A 20,458-nucleotide genomic window follows, 5' to 3' on the forward strand; every position below is an offset into this window, starting at 1 on the left:
TATAATTAAACTCCCCTTTCACCTCTATTACTGTATGAATGTATTACTAGTAGCAAGAATAGAGGCAAAATAAAGGAGGAGGAAATGGGTAAATGGGTGCAAAGGAAGAGACTAGAGAATAGCAGTGTACACCTCACTCTACTCTCACCCCAAATCCCTAAACAGTATGCTCCAATTAATTTTATTTCACTTTACAAAGAGATTTACGGCCATCAGAGAAGATACCATCATCTGTTTTTGCTTTTCATTATCATTCATTGCATGGTTGCAGATATGTCACTAAATGAAAGATTTTTTCATGTCTTTTAATTTAAAATTATCAAAATAGAAGGGTATGTAACTTTCATCTATAGAAGTAGTGGCATCTTTCAGACTTTCCTCCTTGAGGGACAGAGTCACGAGCATTAAAAAAAAAGAAAGCCATTTAATGAATGACTCAAATTTCAAGCTAAACAAGAGAATTTTTCCCTTAAGGGAAGTAAAACTGAAAATCTGCAGAGCGCAAATCAAAAATTCCTACATCAGGTAAAATATGTGAATCCTGTGAAAAGCCATAGCATTCTTGAAATGGATTTTTTTTTGAGAGAGTTAAATGTATAAGCAGCATGTTTCTTAAGACCTGTATATCAAAGCAAATAGCTCATCTGCCTCCAAGCTTTATTTACAAAGCAATTGGCATAATTTTACTTATAGCTCTCATTCTGTAGAGATTAGGTAACTCCCATTAGATGGGTGATGCAATTTTGTTGTTGCTGCTTTACACTTTTATTCTTACTCAGTAAAGATTATTCATCAAAGAAAAAGACGAGTAGGGTAAAGAGAATGAACAGAATAGAGTAACGGGGATACAGTATTGAAGATGAGGGGGAAAATGTTTAGAAGAACAAAAACAGTCTTCACTTAATGTAATTCTGGGTGCAAAGCTGGTAGTCCTAGCAGTCACAGCTGGAAAAGTAAGTAATTAAATGCTTCTTGGACCAGAGCTAGCTGAAGTGTGTGCACAACTGCTGAATTTACCGGTGAGATTCTCTAAATCTTTCTCATCCATGGATGACAGAGTATCATCGTCGCCTTCCAGGAGGGTCTCGTTTTCCAAGTTCTGATTTCCTAAAGCCTGACTCTTGATGGACTGTTTTCCTTTAGCAAGAATATCTTCATCTGCAGCTGAAATGAAAAGGAAACAAAGCTGTCCATAAACTCTGGGAAGAGTCCTGTGGCAGAGGGGCAGGGAACTGAGGTAAGGAGAGGTGGCCAAGATGGTCACTCATTTTACCCAGCATCATTCAGGATGGGGAAAGTGACGGGGATAGCCCACACACTCCTTCTGACAACCGCTGATTCCCCAAACCTAGTCTAACGTTACCTTGAACAAGCACCCTAATCCCATTAAATCTGACCCTAGCACTGATCACTGAACCATTTGTTTACTTATATTTAAGGCAGAAGAGGGTTCAATAACAGCACTCTTTTTTGTTAGTAGAAAAAAATCAGAACCTAGTTTTGAAAACAATACCTGCTTAACACTGACAAAAAAGGAAGACTGATTTATTCCTGTGAATAATATTATACCCACAAACATTCTGCAATGGTGGGGGAGTGGCTGCGAAGGAGAATCCAGGAATAAGAAGGGTTCAGGGCCGAGAGCTATTCGCAGCCAATGAGGATCCAGGCCAGCTTCTGAGGCCATGGCTGATGCTAATAAAGCCATAGCAGCTCCCAGAGGCTGCAGGCTCTTCCTTTCCCTCCATCCGCCCTCTTTCCTTCACATTGACCTTCCATACGTTTCACCCCTGCCACACCCCTGCTGCAGCCCTTACACAAATATCCAAGAGCAAGGCAGTGTGGAAACTAAGTGGAGGCTCAAACACTACCTCCTCCATGTGTTTAAACTAAAGGGCTAAGACACCCCGGGGGCAAACATAACAGAAAGCCTGGGATGAGAGGCATCTGGGCAAGGAGCCTCACACGCCTGAACTGGAGCGGCCTGTGGAGAGCAGCCGCGCCAGAACTGCCAGAATCACAGTGCTGAGGCAGCCTAAGGGGAGGAAGGAAGGAAAGGGAACAGCAAGCTCTGCAGAGCACCCAGGGCCGTCAGCGGACCCAGGGAGACAGCGGGAGGCAGCTGGAAAGAGTCTGTGCAGAGACGCAAAACCCTGTAACCTTCGAGATGACTCCCCTCACTCTGAGCAGCTTTCTCCTTAAGAAATACGCAAAAGCACATACTAACTTCCAGACTGGGATTTTTTTAAAGCTCATAGCGTCACACAAGGGAAAGTTGAGAATCCCCACTATGTGACTGACAATCCCGGTTTCCACCCAGGAGACCTGAGAGGTAAAAGCACCTGCTCCACCAGGCAGCAGCTATTGACGGAAATCAGATGGAGAGGCTTTTTGCTCCACTGCAATATCTGCTGAGGCACAAGGCCCCAAACTCAGATACAGGGTAAAGCACTCAGTTTGAAGAAACATTTATCTATAGAATTTATTCTAAATAGTTAAACTGCATGTGTCCTAACTGGTTAACGTGACAAAGCAAGGCTTCTTTGAGTTTAATAGGTATGGTTATGGATACTGTTAAAGGTAAAACTTTATTTTTATCATATTTATTGTGAGTTCACCATGTATAACATTTACATATAATATTTATGACACTATTTAAATGAACACAGGAGCTTTCTATTAAATAAGAAAGTCATGGTAAGAAGCTTTCTCTATTTAGTATTGATTATCCTCTCTGGATAAATAAAATCTTATTTTCTCTCACACCCACATATAGCATAGTATGGTATACATATATGAAGGTCTCAATAAGTATTTGAAAAGAACATAAAGTATATAATTAAAATGGCTCTATTTTCTTAAATACTATAAAGAAACATACCAAAAAAACACTATTTTTTTGGAAAATAGGAGTATAAGTTTTTACATCCTTGTTTATATTTGCAGCATTTATATTTCCTTACCTTCAAATCACAAACATTGCTAACAAGATTTTTTTCAATTTACTAACAATTTTACTAAAAATAAATTAGTCACAGAGAAACACAAGAAAAATCATCATCATCTGTATTTTGTTATGAAGTAAATTATAATAAATTAACAGTAGCCAGTCAAGAGTTTAAGCACAAATTTAGGATGCTACATTCTCACTTCCTGGATGCATAATTCCTTCGAAACAGAAATGATAATAATGCTAAAATTAAATACACTTATCATGTGCCAAAGAGTATTCAAAAGCACTTTAGACATTTAACTCATTTAATTTTCATAGGCCTTCTGCTAAATTCTCCTTTTCACATGAGCAAACACGCTCAGAGAGGTTTTATAACTTCCTCAAGGCAACACGGTTAATGAGAAGTAGAGTCAGGAATCAAATCTAGTCACTGTGGCACCAAAATCTGGGCTTCTAACCACTATGCCACAGAAAATGAAAATAATCAATATACAAATATGAATGTATACATAATTTACTGGTTGGTTCACTAAATCTAATGCTTTCCATAATGCATTTTAAAAGATTAAGTCATAATCATAAGAAATAAGTACAGAATAAAGACATATTCATTTCCAAACCTAAATTTGATGAACATAGGCCCAACAAATCCGAAACAACTAAATTCAATAGCTCACTCATTACTTTCTCTGATTACTGCCATACATGTTCTGAAGTATACCAACCTTATTTGAAAGAAGGAAAAGAAAAAAAACTTTAATCTGAAAACATTTACAAAAAATGAAATGACTGTAAGAGTCGTCAGTGGCAATATGCAATGGTTTAAAATAGCTCAGTAAATAAATTACATTCATTTAAATGACTACTAACTATAAACTTTTATCCCTTCCAACTGAAATTTTAAAATTTTAAATATGTTTCTCATCATGCTGACAACAAATAAGACACAATAACTTCTGAATTAAATAAAATTTTATGGAAAAAATTTAAAACACTATAGTTCTACTGTACACATACAAACACCACTTTAATTTATTTATTTACTTATTTTTACAAGCTCAGATTCTGCGATTGTTCAACCTCAACTGAAAAAGCTCTTGTCATGGAAAAAATGCAGCTTACTGATATTTAGAATGGTTTTCCTGTAATTAACTCCCCCTTGAGGATTTTAAGTTAGCAGCAGTAAAATTACCAACAGTACTCTAATACACACCACATGCGCTGGTGTTCAATTCTCAGTGGTCTAATAGCTTTCCACTAAAGAACTTTTTTCCCCCTCAAAATTAGAACAAAACTGTCCCAAGCATAAAATAAAAGATAATTGTCATGTTTATATGTGCTGGGAAAAGCATGTTTTTAACTTTCATTTGTCTTATACTCAATCAACCATTAAAACAAGAATCAATTATTTTAATATCTTCTGTGAGTGTATCCTACACTTGCATAAAAGTTTAATTGGATGAAGTCAAAATATACTTTTGGTTCAATTTTAAAGCTCGATTCAGATCTCTTCTAGTTAATAAAATTACTAACAAACATGACAACTGTTTAAATTCTTCATTTCACTATCAACAAACTGCCTTCACTAATCTCATATCTTATTCTGATTTAATATTTATCCTAACTTGATAACTAAGTTGCAACTGCTACATAAAACTGCAGAAATCTGTAAAAAATGTTTTATTTGAAACATGTGATTCACTGGGGCTACAAGCAATGAGCAGGCTCAGAGAAAGGCTGGTCCTCAAAAAGCAAAGTTCAAGTTCTTCAGAGCTAGCTCTGGGCATGAGCTGATTGATCTAGGTAACACAGACAAGCCAAGTAAAATTAAAACAGGAAAAGAATATAGAAAACTGTTCTACCCATGGTACATAAATCTCTTTTTAAAAGTCCAGTGACTGTTCTAGTGAACTGGAATTATCAATAGTCCATATTACGGTAAAAGAGGTTTATACTAAGAATTAGCCACTTTGTTAATTAAAAGAGAAACATAATGACTGGTATAACAAAGTGACCCTAATTGTACATAAACTAAATATGAGTGTCCACATTGTGTGATGTGTAGTGGACACCATAACTGTTGATTCTGAACAGGACACATGAAGAATGTCTTATATTCAACTACTGTCCTAAACTAATTCCCCTTTATAGTTTATGCAATTTCCAAAGTCAATAAAATTTATTCTAGAAAAGTTAGTTAAACTACAAAGTGTAATTAGGAGAAAAAGCCAAGTCCAACATGGGTTTTTCAAAAGCTTTAGACAGAGAATCTAATGTATGTTTATCCTAAAAAAGAAGCAATAGTATCTGGCATTATTTGAAGATATGAGAGAATGACATGATTTACGGTCTTTACATGGTCTGTCATCCCTAGAAAATCAGATGAGTTGTTTTTATCAGTAAATGTGATTATAAATAAGACAGTTGTAAAACTATGTAAAATACTCCTCATATACTTCTATTAGTATGCAAATTCTCTACAAAATAAACATGTCTTAAATGCAATAGGATTCTAGTGCTAAACTGTTTTAGTATTTGAATTAAAACCAATCTTTCCACCATTTAAAACATTTTTTACATGTCTTTGATTACAAAATTCCCATTATATTTAACAATGAATTTTAGAAGACAGTACAGCAGAGTGACAAGAAAATCTGATGAGCCATCAGTTAACCTGGGATTTAGCTCTGCATCTACTAAGGAGTATGCTGGACTTTTGTTTCCTCAGTTTCCTTATCTGTAAAGAACAAAGTCAGACTAGACGTTAGCCTTAAGTTCTTTTCAGATCTAAAATGCTCTGATGAAAAATAACTGACAAACTGGTCTCTGCACATTAGGAGAAAGTTACAAATCATTATAACTGATTTCTGATAAATTTTAAAACTACAAAATTGGAGCAAATGCCCTCAAAAAATCAAATACCCACCTCTGCTTCCTGCTGCTAGTTTCTATAAAGAATATTTAATCGTAAGAGGAAGTATTAATTTTAATTTTAAAATATGACTCAGTTTCTACAAAGTTAAAGAAATCTCCCATTACAAAATGACTTTTATAAATAACCACTTTGGAGGGTCTCTCTGTGAAAAATTACCTAAAGCCCTTTTCCCCAAGCAAGTTAATGTGAACTTGGGAAGGGCAATTAAATTGTCAGAATTAAAAAATTTGTTTTTAACTAGAAGGTAGCCAGAAGTAGAGTCATGGGGCTGGTATTGATCGTCTGAATAGAGAACATCACTCTTCAGGTATTTACTCTGCCACCCTTACACCAGAGGCTTTCCTTCAAATCAAATCAATCTATAAAAAAGATGGCTCCTACTACTAAAATATATAACTAATCGCCAACAGTATTTCTATTTAGATATCTTCCTTTAATAATAGTACTATAGTTTGTGATGTTTTAAGATTCTGCATTTTCAAAATGTCCTGTCTCCTTAGTTAAATTACAAACTAAAGTGAGAAGTCATAAAAGAGCATTAAAGTGACATACTATCTTCAGGAAAATCTATTTAATTCTTTGAATTCAACATTGAAGCACAGTGTTCATCCACAATAAATTCTATGATTTCAACTGCATTTTGATCACATTAACTATGTTGTTTTGCATACTTGATTCTTAATATATCAATATTTATTTTTATTAGCTTCCTTACTGTAATTAAGTTAGAATTAAAAAAACAAAGAGCTTTTAATTAACACAAAACTAAAATTGAACGTGAACTAAAAGATACTCTAATTAATAAAACATCAAAAAATTAAGCTCTCTGCTTACCTAATATAGTAGCATAAATCACACAGACATCAAACAATACTATACTACAATCTATGTGCTGAGTTCCAAAACTGACTAATCGTTATTATTTAAAATTTTAAAATATATAATATTTGATTAGCTAGAACTTTTACCTTTTTTAAAAAAAGTTACATAAAATATAACATCTTCTTAATTGGAAGCATCTACTACATAATAAACATTTTGTTCGTTTTTAAAAATATATTTCAGATTTAAATATATGTTCTTAATCTTTCAGTCCTTTAAATATTAATCATTATGAAACTAGTATAAAATTTTACCAAATAGGATGGAATTACATAAAATGCTAAACTTTACTTCTCTCTTAATTTAAAAATGAATAAAATACAGATAACATTAATATTATGTTAACCTTTCAATTACTATTTAGACTAATTGGAGTGAAATCTACTTCTAAATAGGATTCTAAGTCTTAAATGACAGTAAGCATTGCTAACAAATATCTTTTAAAAAACATCAGACTCAGCATTAAAAAAGATGACATAATGTTCTTTGAAAAGTTAAAATTGAACAACAAAATTAAAATTTACTCATTATAAAAAATCCTATGACTCCCCAAAGTGGTTCAATGTACTATTTTTGATCAATTGATTTTAATAAGCTCTGTACAACAAATTTTAAATTCAGTTAGTGCTACTTCTTTCACAATAAAGTACTAACAGTTTGCCTATATGCAATTTTAGAAAACAGGGCCCCCCTCCAGACAGAAAAGGAAAATTTTTCATAAACATATTTTTACTGTCATTCATAGACTTCAGAACCCACAACTGAATGCTAAATGACAATTAATAAGAAAGATACTTATTATATTTTAAGTGCACATGGCAATATCTTTTTGACTGAGAAGAATAAAACTGCAAAAGGCTAATTTTTTTTTTCAGTGTATGAGTTATTAACTAAAACAAAAAAAAAGCTAAAAACAAAATGAAAGAAGAAAAAATATATATATAAAACTCTGAAATCCACAGCACTACGTAAAAAGCACTTGAACCTTAAAAGCAAAAGTGGCCTAATTAATTCTACATCTTATTTCTCCTTCTCCACCTCCTGTAGTTGAAGATGTAGGGCCCTGAGACTATTATTGCTTTAAGATCACTTTGTTATTGACTATTCTCTGTATGATCATTTATTTTAAAGGACTGATGTCACATTTGGTGTTGTATCTGATGACATATTGTAGACATTTTCTTCCAGAAATGGCTCTTTAAGGCTGAGTGCAAGAGGTTAAGCTGCCTGACTGAGGCCAACCCTAAGATCACAGACTTTTAATTTAAATTCTTAATATTCTTCTTGAATGTAATTTAACGTTTATTTTGGACATTACATATTATCATTTAACCATAAGCTGCTGCATGTTAAACTAATACCCTGAAAAACTAATCAATTTTTATTTTATAAAATCAAAAACAATCTAATATGAGTGGGTACATTTCCCCCGTTAGCCAATAAAACTTAATTGGCTTTCAAAAATTACAAAACCTATGTAGAAACCCTGTGATCAAAGATGGTATATTATCAAGTCCAAAGGACTTCTTCAGTTTTTCAAATTTGCTCACGAGGCTTCTACCTCAACTGAATCACAGTGCTATGCATTATATCAAAAAAGGAAAAATTGTTAAGTTCTGATAACAAGCTGATGCAGAACAGGAACATATGAAAATAATGTCTATTCTTTTTCCAGGAGCCATCTATCACAACCATCTACAAATCAAGGCTCAGAAAGTATCGAGGCACTTGGTCGTTTATTACTATCTCTCCCACTTCATAATCTCATCCTAAAATACCATGATTGAGGGAAAACCACACACACACAACAAGACCTGGAAACCTATTTGGTTTGTAAATGCTGTCTTTCAGATATTCATGGATTTAAGACAGACATCCTGGATTAATTCATTCAAAGCTGAATATGTCACTTAAAAGGAGAAATATTTTATCCTCCTACTCTGAAACAAAGGGTCTATGTTAAGTAAGTTTTGCATGTGTAACATAATAAATAAATACACTTGACACCATAATAGGACCCTACACTAACTATAAAAATTTAACTTCTGATTCTGGGGTGAATAACTGGGGAATATGGCACCGGAGCATTTTACAGTACCTTGTAATAATGAAGTTATGCTCTTCATTACCAAGTACTGTACCTGCTGCTTGCTATTGGCAAGGAGTGGTTTACACACTGACCATGTTCCACGGCTGTTTTTAGTGTCGCTTCAGGATGTGTCGATCCTAGAGGGTTACGCACAAATCGTCGCCGGCGCCGCAAGTCATCTTCCCAGTAGTCGAGGCGCCAGAACTCACGAGGACGACTACAATGAAACAGAGAAGCCACATATGTTAGCAATTATCAAACAGCGTGGTAGCACTGAATTTCTGCATAAAGCTCTCCTTGTTTGCTCTGCCTTTTTTTCCCTCCCATTCCTCTTAATTCTCCCTCCACCTCACACTCCCCTTTCTGCAATCTTTAACTTAGGTATGTCCTTGAAAATAACAATATCACCTTCCAGTCTAAGGAACTCCTTTTCCTTTTTCTTGGAAGGTGAAATGAGCACTAAATACATCATTTTGAAATGAATTGCTGACAGTGTGATCAGTTTCCCCACACTCTAGTGGCATGTGCTCTGATTTCAGCCTCATTTCAGCCTCAGCAGGGCACCTTTCTCTGTGGCTGCATTTATAAACCAGAATAGGGAAAAGGCTATTATAAATATGGTATAGCATTACCTATATTAATCAAAGTCTGTCCCCCTTCATTTTTCTTCCTAATTTGTGCCTTTTTGCACAAGGTCAGTAAATCATACCATGAATTCTTGGTCCAGAAAGTGTTAACTTTAATGAATATCTCAGTTACATGGTTATGTATGTGATAATAAAATATTACTCTGTTTAGATGTGCAGGAATTTAATTAAAATAATCTCTTAAAATATTCATTACATTTAGCCCTTGAGGCTTAGAACAACACAAGAAAATGCATTTCTTTTCCACTTACTGTTTTTAAATAAACCATTCCTTTAGAGTGAAATAGCAATCTATTTTCAAGCAAATCAGATTGGATTCCTGTTTTATGTAGTCTGTTTTTATATTTAATTAAAAACTACATGGTATATGATGTGCAATAATTGCTATATCAAAAGCATACTTTTAGAAATGTATTTTTTAAAGGGTTCACTCAATTCAAGTTCCACTCTATTTTCCCCAATTATGTAGATCTTTTTACATGGCAATGTATGAATGTCAACTTTCTTTTCTATTAACTAATCATGATCTAGCATGCTGAAAAATGTTTCTAATACGAAGCTTTTTCAGTTACAGTTAAAAAAAAAACTCTGCAGAATATATTTACACTAAACAACATGAAAAACTGTAAGTTTCAATAATGAAATTTAAAAATTCATAATCAAAGCTTCTGCAAAAAATGACTAATGCAAAATAAAACCTCACTTGTATTTCATGAGCTAATAAAATTGTACCTGTCACCTTTGACAAATTAGTAGCCTTGACCAACTGACAGTCCCAAAATACCTACATAAAAGTTTTCCATATTTTGATGGTTTAAAGAGGCTACCTTTAAAAATTCAAAATAGATCTGTAAATAAGTACTTCACCAATTAAAAATTAGCTCAGATTAATGAAAGCATAGATTAAAAAACAGGGCATTATTTAAAGAAAATATTTTTCAAAAACAATAGGAATCCTATGCTCTTCATGAGAATGGTGGGGAGACAAGGAAACAGCAAGGATTTCCTTTGTCGATTCTGTTCATGCCTAAACAGGAGGAAATATAAAGTAATCTAAGCAGAACACAAAAATGTGTAAGAACTGTAGTCCTCGAAGAGAAAAAAATTAAAAACCTCTCTCATTCCTCTGTTATTTTGCTGTCTACCTTTCAAATGAAAACTATTATTATGATAGCATTTAAAGTTAAATAAGAAATACCTATAGAATACACATAAGCACAGAAAACAGTTGTTTGAACTCAATTAATAAAATAAAATTCTCCTTAGGAGAGTGGGGGAAAGGCGGTACACAGATGGCTATGTGTATGGCTTTGATAGTCATGGAGCTTGGATAGGTACTTCATCATTCTGCCTACCTACATTTATCTGTTAAAATTATTATCAAATATCAGCCAGGATGCAGTCGTGAATCACAGGCTGCTCCTCGTCTTCAGGGGAATGATACAATGAGGGTCTATTCATCAGAGCAGCAATCGGCACAAGTAATTAGTTCCCTAGACTGAGATCTCCTACAAAGCCTATTTCAGTCAGCACCACAAACATATGACGGTGTAAAGCTAATGAAAGCTGCTAAAATTTGTTAACCTTTTCTGCCATCAATCCTTCTAATATTCTGTGCTTCAGTATTATGCAAAGGTGGTAAATTATTAATTTGTCATTCATCCATCCTTCTGAATTTTGAGTCAAATTAAACGATGTCATTCTTCTTGATAACAATTAAAATTATAAGAGATGTTAAGCTGCTATTATAAAATTGTTACTAAATTAGGTAACAATAGATTCCAGTATAATACTTGAGAGAGAAGTCAAATCCAATGGCTATTAAAGCATGTGTGTGATCATTTTTGTTAAGCAGGAGAAAAACCAGAGGAATTATAAAATCATTCACAAATTTTCAAGAAACTCAAAGAAAATATCTGTAACGATAGTAACCACAATTAGGAGGAAACAGAACTATAATATTTATTTTTGTGCTCTTCAACGGTAACAAATAATGGTCACAATGGTGACATTTGGCTGAAACAAAAGCACTGATGTACTAGAAATGGAGACACTGTGGACATCACGGAAAAGATTTAAGGTAAGTTTCATTTACCCTCATTATGGACTTCGGTCTTCAAATGTAAACATTCTATCAAAAATTTAAAAATATTTTAGATATATCCAAATAAAATGAAGAAATCTATACCTCAGCAGGATAATCTTTCCACTACCCTGAAAACTACATCTCAGAATATCTTCTCAATACAAGTAGTCTACCCCCCTGTTACAACAATTTAGTCTGAAGACAAAAGCGAAATCACTCATTTCAGATCACAGGTCCAGAATGGATTACAAAAATCAGTTACAGAGACCAACAATTTCAATACATTTTTGAAAGTCTCTCCAGATAATGCAGAATAAACCTTCAAGGAATTTACTCAAAATGGAATCATTATTAGCCTCATTCGAAAAAATTAGCATTTATCATCCAATTTCTGATTGTTAAGAGTAATATACGTTCTTTGAAAAAGTAAGTCATATTCATTTTTTCTTTCAGATAAGGATAATTACTAGCAAGTTTAAAGTCATCTACATAGTACGAAACTGAGACATAAAAAATTCACTGTTTTGTCCCAACTCTGCTCCTTCCAACAACATACAGTCTCAGCATAAAGCTCTATCACTGAGAAAATGAGTCACAATTTGTCAGTTTAGAACATGACTGGAAAGGGGAATGTGTAGGTTTCAATCATCAACTTAGTATCTTTTGATTATTCACATAAAGATTTCATTCTTATTTAGGAACTACTGGCACTCCCTCTCCAAAATCTCCTTCTTGGGGAAAAAGGATAAGAAACTGACAAATTTGGGAAACTGATACAACACTTTTCTCATAAGTTTATGAACTAAGTTGTTATATATTTTTGTAGTTATCACTATGGTATGGCTAGAAAAATTTTAAAGACTTCAAGTATTCAGAAACAGACTGCTGAGCAAATACAAGCATGGATAAGATGAGAAATCACTTATTCTGAGAACTTAGAAATATACATCTAGATCACTATATACCTATACCTCTATATATCTGTATCTACCAAAAAAATTACACTAGTACTACATGATGTCACATTCACAAACCTCATCTATATCCATTTCTACAAATAATTAAAACTAGGATCCTCAAAAAAGTACTCAAATTCAGGATGTAACCCTAGGCTCTATAAGATCTAGAAATAAAGCCTTCTCTATAAAAGGTCTGGTAGTTAGGTCCTCTGTTAGTACACAAGCTCCAAGTACCTTTGACTAACAGGAATATACTGTATTTGAAAAGTTGTGGATGACAGTGAAAATAAATGTTCTAATGTTTCTTTCTAATTATTTCTTCCCCTTTCTTTGGCCTAATCTCAAAGTCTAAGATTAAAATGCTAACATAGGCCTGTCTTTTTCAAAGTATAAGCATGAGTGCATGCTCAGTAGCATCAGTCATTTCTGACTGCAAAAGTCATCTAATTACCTTTCTACTCTTTTAAAAACCTACACATATATGTATTTGTACAAATAGAACTTTAACATATTGCTATGAGCTACATAATATAACATAATGCCATTTTTATATACAGAATATGTACTTTCTATTCTACAACAACAAAATCGGATAGACTGTTGAAATAAATCTTAGAAGGAAATACAACTCAAGCAGCAATAGATAGGCTATTTGTTCCCCTCCCAGGTCCACTGTGGACAGTGATTTGATCTACTAAAGAAAATGAATAAGGATGAGCCAAAAGAGAATCACTTGGAAAAGGAAGAAATATTAAAACAGAGAATCAGTAACTAAGGGATGATCCATAATCTTCCTCTAACAGTTGAATGGTTTACCTAAAAATAGTATATTATTTTCCACAAGTAAATTATAAGACTCTCTAAAGTTTAGCTTTCCTCAGAGAAAGCATGGCAATCCAATCAACCAATTAACAGTGCTGAATGGATGGATACTGAAGTAGACTCCTAAACATGGCAAAATAATGACTGATTTCAACTTGAGCCAGCAGCTAGGGATACAAAGATTATTAAGATAGTCGGTCTCTGACAAAAGCCAGGTGAGAAAACAGTAAGAATTCAAAAATTCTGTGTGACAGAGAGAGCTCTAGTAAATGGCTAGTAAATGGCACAACTCGAAGGAGCACTATTCTCATCAAGATCTGTGCAAGTGGCACTCCTGGAGTCGTGCACTGTTCATTTTGTGCTGCTGTATTTAAGCGCCCTATGAGAAACGATAGGGTGCTCTGAGAACATCTTATCTTCTCCCCCCCTCCTTTCTTTGCTCAGGCTCCTTTATTCTCTGACCAAGTTAAACCGAATCTTCAGAACAGGAAACAGAATAAGCCCTTCAGATGCTATCAGTAGCAGTCACACATTTAGCATTTCCCTGATGCAGGAAAAGGTGTTCAGACCACAAATAGGCATGACTGTCAAAAAAACAGGCAAAATTCAATATTCAGAATAAAATAATCAAGAACAAAAGAGAAACACTGACATTTATTTCACTGAAGTCATTAAATTCATATTGTTCTATTAAGGCATATTATGTTCTACTATCATTCTATTACAGTAAAATGTTAACTACTGAAATGAGGGGTAGCTATTATAAAAAATATTCCAGTTATTATATAATCTAAATGCATTGTCACATTATTTAAATTAGTCAAATATATGCATGTTTGTGATCCTTTTGGTTGTAGGGTTATTTTTATGTAACTTAGATCTATACCAATAAATGAATTCTAGTCTTAAAAAGAAAAACTGTCAAATTCAATTATCTTAGAAAAATATTCCATTTTCCATCTTTCCTATTTTCTTGTGACAATACCTGATAAATCCTGACAACCTTACCACAAGTCAGTAATAAATTCTTCTGGCCAGAAAAAAGTTCTAAATCTGAGAAAATTTTGGTATTCATATTTTGCTCTTAAATTTGTATATTACTTATTTTTCTGACTCCTATATCTGGCTAGCTTCTAATTCTACCGTTTTAGATTAAAAATTAACACTAGACATTAGCTGCAACTTAAATGGCAACCTCTAGAAAAGAAGCACGTAAACATTTTCAGTGCACTGTCAGTTAGAAGATAAAAGTGCTTAAGTTCTAGAAGGGTTTCACTTTCTGCATAAATCTTGCTGAAATAATGTGCAGGTACTATATAGGTTATCGTACAATATAAAAGAATGCTTTATCTCACAAACTGAAATCTACTGTGCCTTCATGCAGATAGACAGAATATTAACTAAAACCTGTTTACCAGGTACCAACTGTAAATCAAATGCAAGCGATCTATGCACTATGCTATCTTAATAAAAAAAAAAAAAAGAAAAGGAAAAAATCCTTCAGTTGCAGTAGAGGAGACACCTTTTGAAGCGGAATCCTTTCTTTATTGAGGACTTACATAGAGAATTTATATTACATTGAGTCATAGAGCATCATATGTGTTAATTAGGTAAAATTACATTATATGTAGTAATGAACTTAAGCAATGGTGCTCTTCAGTGTATTTCTGTTTGCTTTCAGAGACAACTAGAGACCCATCTTCATTAAATTTGGACATTTCAAAAGAAATACAATCTTGCAACAAAGTCAATTATTCAAAAAATAATACCAAAGTTTTCCTAGCTGTTGTTAGCCTGTTAACTATTTCTTTATTCACTCAGTATTTTTACCAGGAGTAGGTTATAAGAAATCAAAATCTAATGTTAATTGTACTACCAGTTAAGACTCTAACAACAGAGAATTGAAAAACAAATTAAAATACATGATATCATTGCATACCAGAAACCCTAAAATTCACCTCAGTAGCCAGACCAATTGCATAGATCTGTTCTCTTTTCCCCAAAAATCTTATTTAAAAAATAATTCAGCAAAAATCAGTTGAGTGCCAACTATGTGCCAAATCTTGGTACCTACAAATAAACTATGCTGGGTTCAGCACAGAATTTTTTACATTAGAATCAGAATAAGAAAATTATTGAATATAAACAATAAAATTTTAAATTAGATAACAATTATTGCATTAGGCTGCTGTATGCTAGACATCATGTTCTTTTACATGCATTATCAACAAGCCTCACTACAAGCCTTCCATGATTAAATACTGCTCTGTTCATTTTTAAGATGAAAAAGCTCAGTCTTATCCATCAGTAGTAAATCATAAGAGTCTATGGACTTCAAAGCCAATGAGCTTTTCATAAGACATTTCCTCTAGAAACTCTTTTGGATACTATTATAGCTACAATCAAAGTACTAATTAACCCTGCCTGGGAGGATTGAAGATTTCATTAAGCTTTCAGTGAGGATCTATTTTGTAAGTTCCATGAGGACAAGGGTTTGCGTCTATGTAATTCACTGACCAAGCACAGTAACTGAAACAAAGCCAGCACTTAATAATTAAAGAATGAACAAGATGACTTTCTAAAAGTAATTTAAATGATAAACAGGAGTCTGCTTGGCACAATAGAAAAGGCATTATAAACAGAAGCAACATCATGCACAAATACTGACATAAAAAGGCATTTCTATCGACGAGGCTTCGGGTAAGAAAGATCATTTCAAAGCAGCCTCAGAGTGGCAAAAACTAAGGCAGGAAACACAGGGTTAGAATCAAGATTTCAAAAGTCACTGTATGGTTAACTAAAATAGTTACTTTTTACATCTTATAGTCAAGAGAGAGATACCTAAATTTTTTCAATAAAGGATTATTTATGATCAGCCTTGTATGTTATATGGCAGCAATATAAAATAAGACAGTGGGGATGGAGTGTAGAGGCTACGATTTCAGAGACATATTTGAAATGGAATAAGATTTGATGAGACATTCAATGTGGGAGGTGGGAAAAAAGGAGATAATGAGAATAAAACTGAGGTTTGTGACCAAAAGAGGCTATTTAACTGAAATGAAGCAGGTTAAGTAGACATGGTTGCAGAGAATAACCATATCATAGGTACCTAATAATATCTAGGTGTGCACAGTCATATGGAGAAGGCAATGGCACCCCACTCCAGTACTCTTGCCTGGAAAACCCCATGGATGGAGGAGCCTGGTAGGCTGCAGCCCATGGGGTCGCAAAGAGTTGGACACGACTGAGCGACTTCACTTTCACTTTTCACTTTCATGCACTGGAGAAGGAAATGGCAACCCACTCCAGTGTTCTTGCCTGGAGAATCCCAGGGACGGGGGAGCCTGGTGGGCTGCCGTCTATGGGGTCGCACAGAGTCGGACATGACTGACACGACTTAGCAGCAGCAGCACAGTCATATCCAACTCTTTGCAGCCCCAGGGACTGTAGCCTGCCAGGCTCCTTTGTCCATGGAATTCTGCAGGCAAGAACACTGGAGTGGGTTGTCATTCCCTACTTCAGATCTTCCAGACACAAAGACTGAAGCCTCGTCTCTTGCCTCTCCTTCATTGGCACGCAGATTCTTCACCACTAGCGCCACCTGGGAAGTCTAGGTAGGCATGTCTAATAAATAAGCAATATAACTTGGGAACTCGGAAAAGCAGTCTCGACTAGACATATAAAATTGGGAGACTGATTAGCCTTGGAAGTCAATGGGTTTAGATATTTGTCTAACAAAAATTTATTATTTACTATTAGCTAGGTATTGTGCTAGATCCAGTGGAAACTATATGGAAAGGACAGGAAAAAGTGAAATCCAGGAAATTCCAATATTTAAAAAATTACAAAAGAGGAAAGAAGTAAACAGGAAAGGAAGTAATTGCTTCTCATAATCAATAAGATAATAGAAGAAGCAAAATAGAATCGTGCCAAAAAAAGACAAACAAGCAAAGGTTCTTCAGAGCACTGAATGGCCAGCAATATTTAATTCTGATAAAAATGTCCAGAAGGACGAAGAATGGAGGGAAGCTTTTGCTTGCTTTTTGTGTGTTTTAAACAATTTTATAATATATAATTTATATACCATAAAGCTCACTTGTTTACAGTGTACAGTTCAATGCTTTGTAATGTGTACAGAGTTGTGCAAAAATCACAATCATCTAATTTTAAGATATTTACTTCCCTCCAAAGAAATCCCATACCCACTATTCTCCCTTCCTTGGGGATGGATAAGTACAGGATTTCACAGTATATAGGTTAGACAATATAGGGTTTGCTTTGGACTGGAGTGTCTTAAGTTTGGGCCAATCTAAAACAAGTCAAATTATAAGTAATTGGTTAAAGGCATCATTGTTAGTACTGGAACTTTTCAGAGAGCCCATGAGAATGCATTTTTTCCTTTAACATTTCCATTATATATAAAAGATACCAAAGAACTGAGTCTAATTTATCTTTTAAGGAAGATTCTTTAAAATCAAATTTATAACTAATTCATACTATAACATAAAGGGTAGCTAAAGTTTTAGAAAAATTTTTATTAAAAAATCATTAGTCTTTAAAATTTCTGGATATGGCAAAAATATTTTCGCTTCATTTCTATAAAGTAAAGATAGTCACATCAGCTGTATCATATACCAGATCTACAACTTCTACATAAGTCATTTATCATTTTGGGGCCTCCATTGCTTTAATAAAATAATTCTAATTTGTTCATTTACAAAAGTGCAATTGTGAGGAATCAAAAAAAATGAAGTATATGAAATTGCTTCAACATAAATAAAATGCTATGCAAATAAATATATGGCATTATTTTCAGTTGATAATAAATTTAAGTGTTCAGATACTTCTAGATGCCATTTATTTACTTGGATAATACAGTGTGCTTAAAGTGGTATCACCAGTGACCTCAAAACTGATTAAAAAAAAAAACATTAAAAAGCCCTTTATCAGTCCTGGAAATGATTGGCTTACTTATCTTTCTCTACAGATTTACCTATCCTGGATAGTTTACACAAACGGAATTATACAGCAGGTAGAGTTCTCTGACTGACTTTCACTTAGCATAATGGTTTCATTTTCTTAATATACTTGACTATATGAGCAGTAACATCTTTTTTAAAAAATATTTATTAATATTTAAGTTACATAAATTTAAATATCCATTATATCTGTAAACTTTATTATATTGTTATATTTATTAAATTTATATTTATTTTAAAATTATTTTAAATTACTAAATATTTAATTATTTAAATTAAATATTATTTACCTAATAAATATTTATTTAGATAAAAAATGGCTCTTCTTGGCTGTTCCCAGGCTTTCTCTGGGTGTGGTGCACAGATTTCTCACTGTGGTGCTTGTCTTGTTGTGGAGCATGGGCTCCAGGCTGCCTGGGCTTCAGTAGTTGGGATGCATGGGCTCAGTAGCTGTAGTATATGTGCTTAGCAGCCCCATGGCATGTGGAATCTTCCCTCACCAGAGATCAAACTGGTGTTCCTTGTATTGCAAAGCAAATTCCTAACCACTGGACCACCAAGGAAGCCCAGAATAATGTTTCTGAGATCCAACTATGTCATGGCTATAACAGCACTATATTCCTTTTTATTGCTGAAAAATATTCCATTGCATCAGTATACATATTGACTTTATTTTAAAATTTTTTGTCAATGAAAGGAATTAGGGAGATATGGTAATAATTAAAGATGGTGAAAAACAGACAAGTATGCATGCAAGTGAAAAAGACAAACTTCAAAGGATGAAGACAGCAAGGGGGAGGAGTAAGAGCAAACTAGAGAAAGAGAGAGGTTCGATCCCGCAAAAAGAGCACCGCGGCCTTGGAAGTAAACAGAGTCATTTCCTTCTGTGGCAAGATGGAAGGCTATAAGTCTGTGCATTTTAATAAATGAGTTTAAGGTTGAAGAGAAGAAAAACTGAAGGACTGATTTCGGCCTGGTTATTTCTATTTCCTTTATTAAATAGGGAGGTTTTGAGTAAATTATAGAATGAAAGGATAAAATTTTAGAAAGCTGCCTTCGGGAATGTGAAAGAAAGCTAACTAAAGGAAAGTTTGAGGATGACTTAATTAGTTCTGAAGGCCTAGAAGAGATTGGAAACCTTTTGGCTGAAGTGGCGCTAATCTGTACAGCTGTGATCCTCCCCATCCCCAGTCATATTCAGCAACCTAAGAGGTAACAGTAAAAAGAGCAGTTGGCTAAATTCACTCAAGGTAGGGGGCTTATTTGGCAGGCAGGCCAGTATAAGGAACATAAAGGAAAATGACTAAGAAAATGATGAGAATGTCTGGGATGGGTAAGCACGATAAACCCATGATCTTCCTGGACCTCAATGAAATAAACAATTAAATGGAAGTTTATTACATATTGATTCATCGGGAAACCAAACTTACCCTGCTTTCAAGTCACTGATATTGATGATAATTTGGTTTCCCAAATAATTAATCAATATATGTTTAATCAGTGTATCTTGCCCTTCTATCCGATACTGTTATGAATTTTCAACTTGCATTAAACCATGCCTAGAAGAAAAGAACTGAGCCTATACTATATTTGGAGACTGTCTTCAAAATTCAAGCTGTATGATCACAGTAATAAATAGTCACAGAGCTGGACAATGTACACACAAAGAATAATCTGAAGCCTTAGGAAGATAGGACTTCACTCTCTTGAGAAATAAATTACTCTGAGCTACTGGAAAGGGGATGGGAACTAAATTTACTGACTGTTGATGTTGTATCAGGCACTCTACACTAAGTATTTCATACATGATCTCATTTAATTCTCAAAACAATCCTATAAATTAGGAATATAACACCAAATTAACAGGTGAAGAATTAAGGCTCAGAAGTCAAGCCATTTAGCCAAGAAGAAACAAAGCTAGACCTTCCATCTGGAACTCTTCATTACCAAAAGATTTTGGTAATGCTACTACTTCTACACCAAGATATTCATACTAGTCTCAGAAATATATTATGACAGTTTATTGTATTGATATACGCTTTAATACCTCTTTTATAAAATGATGGGTTAGAATGGAACCTAAATTTTTTATAAATTATATGA

General features: G+C 33.9%; 1 protein-coding gene across 12 annotated transcripts in view; it reads right to left on the reverse strand.

The window, feature by feature from the left end:
- Positions 1-20,458, reverse strand: part of LRBA (LPS responsive beige-like anchor protein) — an 803,036-nt gene that overhangs the window by 308,386 nt on the left and 474,192 nt on the right. For 11 of the 12 annotated variants that reach the window (XM_081543940.1, XM_081543938.1, XM_081543941.1 and 8 more), the window contains 2 exons: positions 8,952-9,076; positions 1,018-1,164 (listed from right to left, as the gene is read on the reverse strand). In XM_081543940.1, coding sequence (XP_081400066.1) covers positions 1,018-1,164; positions 8,952-9,076 — 272 coding nt within the window. Of the gene's footprint in view, positions 1-1,017; positions 1,165-8,945; positions 9,077-20,458 lie in introns of all 12 variants that reach the window. The other variant, XM_081543949.1, reaches the window with a different exon arrangement.

This window comes from Giraffa tippelskirchi, chromosome 11 (assembly GCF_054371585.1).
Source record: "Giraffa tippelskirchi isolate mGirTip1 chromosome 11, T2T-mGirTip1v1.2.pri, whole genome shotgun sequence".
Classification (NCBI taxonomy): domain Eukaryota; kingdom Metazoa; phylum Chordata; class Mammalia; order Artiodactyla; family Giraffidae; genus Giraffa; species Giraffa tippelskirchi.